The sequence below is a fragment of the Charadrius vociferus genome, unplaced genomic scaffold (genome assembly GCF_000708025.1).
Source record: "Charadrius vociferus isolate BGI_N301 unplaced genomic scaffold, ASM70802v2 scaffold2206, whole genome shotgun sequence".
NCBI lineage: Eukaryota > Metazoa > Chordata > Aves > Charadriiformes > Charadriidae > Charadrius > Charadrius vociferus.
In genome coordinates this window covers 28,938-33,287 of record NW_009648990.1, presented here as the reverse complement: position 1 = coordinate 33,287, position 4,350 = coordinate 28,938, and the positions used below count along the sequence as shown (strand labels likewise).

The 4,350-nt window shown below is 65.8% G+C and overlaps 1 protein-coding gene across 1 annotated transcript in view; it reads right to left on the bottom strand.

Moving 5' to 3' along the window:
* Positions 1–4,350, bottom strand: part of SLC38A3 (solute carrier family 38, member 3) — a 15,197-nt gene that overhangs the window by 10,190 nt on the left and 657 nt on the right. The window contains exons 4-12 of the mRNA XM_009887754.1: positions 3,846–3,937; positions 3,635–3,788; positions 2,735–2,817; positions 2,520–2,578; positions 1,888–2,061; positions 1,675–1,754; positions 1,038–1,138; positions 812–936; positions 147–291 (exon numbers count right to left, since the gene is read on the bottom strand). Coding sequence (XP_009886056.1) covers positions 147–291; positions 812–936; positions 1,038–1,138; positions 1,675–1,754; positions 1,888–2,061; positions 2,520–2,578; positions 2,735–2,817; positions 3,635–3,788; positions 3,846–3,937 — 1,013 coding nt within the window. The remainder of the gene's footprint in view (positions 1–146; positions 292–811; positions 937–1,037; positions 1,139–1,674; positions 1,755–1,887; positions 2,062–2,519; positions 2,579–2,734; positions 2,818–3,634; positions 3,789–3,845; positions 3,938–4,350) is intronic.

The window sequence follows — 4,350 nt, the reverse complement described above, 5'->3', positions numbered from 1 at the left end:
CCTCGCCCCCTGGTCCCGCCACGGTGAGAAGGGGAAACCGAGGAACAGGGGGCGGTCAGGCAAAGCCCAGCGCCAGGCAGGGGCTGGTGTGCTGCCCACGATGCCCGGCGCCCAACGGGGGACAGGAGCGGGGCGCTGCCACACACCGATCATGCCGAAGATGCCAAGGATGGAGGGGGCGAAGATGACCAAGAGGTTGATGAAGGTCAGCAGGACCACAGCGATGGTAACGTGGCGGATCCAGCTAAAGTCCTTCCCTTGGAACAGCATCTGCTGGATGGCCCGGCGCACCTGGGGACAGGGACAGAGACAGGGTGTCACACTCCATCCTTGGACCCAGGACCCATCCCATCCTCTGTCCCTGCAGTTGTGATGGTCCCCATCATCCCTTCCGAACCCCATCTCCACAGCTCTGCTGGTCGCCATCACCCCTGCTCCTGCCCCAGCTCTGTCCCCACGGCACCAGCGGTCTCCATCACCCCTGCCCCTGCCCCAGCCCTGTCCCCATGGCACCACCAGTCCCCGTCATCCCTGCCTCCACCCCTGTCCTGTCCCCATGGCACGACTCGTCACTGTCACCCCTTCCCAACCCAGTCCCAATGACTCTGCTGGTCCCCATCAGCCCTTCCCCTGCCCCAGCCCTGTTCCTGACACTCAGCCGATCCCATATCCCAATCCCTGATCTCGGCCACCCTGCCCCTGGGCCTCAGCCCCATCGCTGCCTCAGTTTCCCCTCTCAAATCCTGACACTGAGGTCCTGTTTCAGCTGGGGGGTGGCGGTGCCACCTGGCATCCCCATGGGTCCACTCACCGGGAAGAGGACGATGGGGACGGTGAGGGTGACGGCCGTCAGCACGGCCACCCGCACGCACAGGATGAGCACGTCGAAGGGGTCCACCTTGTTGTAGGTGTGCAGCAGCTCCGACTCTACCCGCCCTGCAGGCACCGGTGGGGAGATGCTGGGTGAGCCCCAGCACCGCCACCTCCCCGGTGCCAGCGTGCCGGCAGGGTCCCCGGTCCCCTCCCCGAGGGCTCACCGTAGAACGTGAGGTAGCCGAAGAGAGCGGCCAAAAAGTACATGAGGTACATGACCATGATGGAGATGTTGGAGATGCACTGCATCTTCTTCTTGGAGGGGCTGTGGGAAAGGGTGGGCTTAGCATGACCCCCGTGGCCCAGCCCACCCCGTGGTACCCACTGGCACCGAGCACCCACCCAGCAAGGCGGGGTGATGCCGCAGCACCTTGGGGTGCACAGGAGCTGTGCGGAGAGGGGTTGAGTTCCCCTTCCTGGGCTGTGCGATGGGTCAGATCGCCCACCACCAACCACCCACCCACCCTTGGTCATCACACCCACCTTCCAGAGGTCGTTCCACCCACCACCCATCCCAAGTTGTACCACCCACCTCCCAGGGGTGACATCACCCAACACCAACCGGCCACTCACTCCCCTCCCAGAGTTATGTCACCCATCTCCCGGGGGTGGTATCACCCACCACCCACCCACCCCAGGCTGTATCACCCACCTCCTGGGACTGGTATCACCCATCCCAGGTCTTATCACCCACCTCCCCACGATGCCCCGGCGCAGGTCCCACACCCGGCTGGCACTGCGTTTGGGTTGGCGCTGGACGAAGCCTACCCCTCCCCGTGGGTGCCCCCACCCAGGACTCACTCCTTCAGCTCGGTGTAGATGGGCAGGACCTCGGGGTGGCAGACGAAGGCGAAGGCCATGATGGGGATGGTGTACGCCGTCTGCGGGAGAGGAGGGCGGCTGAGCACCAGGGGCCAAGCCGAAGGGTGCTGCCAGCACCAGGACCACCCGCCTTCATGGGGTACACGGGGTGGGAGCTCACCCGGAACCCCAGGTACACCCCAGGTCCCTTACCTGGGAGTTCAGGGTGAAGAAGCTGGGTGTGCAGGTGCCCTGGTCAGGCGCCTGGAGGACGGTGTAGCCATTCTGGTAGTCACTGGTGCTGACAGAGGTGGCATTGAGGCTACCCGTGAGGTTCCCCTCCTGCTCCGGGAGCGGGCAGGGGATCTGGAACTTCTTATAGATGACCTGGGCAGGGTGGGCACAGGGATGGTCAGCGCCCAACACCACCACCCCCCAGCACCGGCCACCCAACCTGACATGAAGGTGCTCCTTCAGGGACCTCTCTATGGGGCACCCTTTGCCGGCGGTGCCCCGTGGTGACGCCGACCCCCCGGGTGCCCCTGTGAGGGTGGGCAGCGGGGCAGAGCGGGGCAGCAGCACGTGGAGGAGCCGCACGCACAGTCCTGCCCTCGGCACCCTCTGCCATCCCCTTTCCCCAGCGCTCGGCTCCTTCAACCAAAAAGAACCCAGCAGTGTGACAGCACCCCCACGGCATCTCCGCAGCCCGGAGCGCCCGCTGTCCCCGTTGTTCACGCTGTCACCACGGCACGAAGCCCGGTCACACGCCGCCGGTAGAGCCACACACCCCGGCAGAAGGGATGCTCGGCATCCCGGGCCACCGTCACGTGCCAGGAGGTGCTCACCGAGATGAGGAAGAAGACCATACAGCTGAGGGAGAAGCCGCTGGCGTAGCCGAGGCAGCCTGAGGAGGGAGGAGAGTGACCAGTGGGCGCAGGCAGGACCCCCACGCTGGCTGGCTGTCCCCTCCTTGCCCACCACCCCCAGGCTGGCACCATCACCCGGCGGGAGCCCCAGGGTGCTGGACCCCGCTGCTGCACGCACCATCCCCCGGACTTACCCAGCTGCTTCATGAGGGCCAGGGGCAGGATAATGGTGACGGAAACCAGGATCACCAGGTAGTTCCCGTTCATATACCAGTCCCTGGAAGCAGAGGGCCTGCTCACCGCCCCGCTCTGCTGGTGCCCGAGAGGCGCAGACAGCCATCAGGGAGGCGGGGAGGGCTGTCTGCCATCCATGGGGACCCCAGAGCTGGTATCCATGGACCCCTGAGCTGGCATCCCCAGGGACATTGGCATCCCTGCTGCGCTAGCATCCTCGGGGACCCCTGAGGTGTCATCCCTGGGGACCCCTGTGGCCAGCATCCCCGGGGACCCTTGAGCTGGGGTCCTGCCTACCCCCATAGTGGCGCACCCCCCAGGGCTGGAGCTGCTGTGGGCAGGCTGAGAACGGCTGTTCTCGGCACACGTTTGCCCGTGGGCAGCCCAAGGTCCCACCATCTGCGGGAGGGCTCAGCCAGGTCCTCGACAGCCCGGGAAGAGGGAGCTGCCCCCGACCACCCATGGTCGAGCACCCCAGCGCAGTCAGGGTCGAGCCTGGCTGGAAGTCCCGGACTGGTGGAGGTCCCAGTGGCAGCTCTGCCCAGCATCTGCCAGGCTCTCACCCCCCCTGTGCTGCCAGGTGGGGATGTGGGCACGGCGGGGGGGAGGGACCACCACCCCCCCGCAGCCCCCGGGCTCCGCTCAAGGAGGAAAGCGTGATCCCAAGGGGATGTGAGGAGCGGGGATTGGAAGTTCAGCCCAGTTTAATCCCACCCGGGGGCTTATTCAGCACTGACAGTTATCAAAAATAGTAGTGGCTTAATGGCACTAAATCCCTGCCATGGGTTGCACAGCTGGAGATGAAGCCCCAGCGTCTGCCTGGGGAAGGCACGCAGGCAGCGCGGGCAGGAGGCACTCACGTGGTCTTCTCCTCCAGGTTGAGGAAGGTCTGGATGACGAGAGGCACTTCGGATTTGACGATGTACAGGTAGCTGGACATGGCTGCGGGGCATAGCAAGGTCGTGCTGTGCCTCTGTGCTCCGGTTCGGTCCCCTGCCCTCATCCCCCCCATCTCTCCCGGGAGCGGTGGCAGGGTGAGGGTCAGGAGGGGACCCCCCGGCATGGCCCCGCCGGGGACCCGGCACTCACCCACGATGCCGGAGGACTTGAGCAGCAGATGGATGGAGTAGCTGGAGAGCAGGGCCACCGCCGTCAGGAGGAAGCTGCGGGAGGACAGCACAGTCACCAGTGGGTCACAGAACTGGGTTCGGACACAGCTGTGGGGCGAAGCCGGCGCGGGCAGGCTCTGCCCACAGGCGGCCATCCATCCTGGTGGACCACCCATCCCCTCGCCTCAGCACTGGCTGGGTGCACATGGGGCAGATGGGCCCTGGGGTGCGGGCACCCCACAGACAGAGGAGCTGCCACCACCCTGCGGGTCCGTGTCCCCACACCCGAGGGAAGCCAGCACCTTTGGGACACGTGGAGAAATCTGGTCTTGCACTAAGGAAGCCCAGCCTTCATCCTCCTCCTCCTCAGCGGGGCACAGAGCCCGGCAGGGGCAGACAGGCTCACACCCAGCATGGGCATTGCTCAGGCAGCAGGACACCGGTCCCTGTGTCACCCTGAGCTGGGG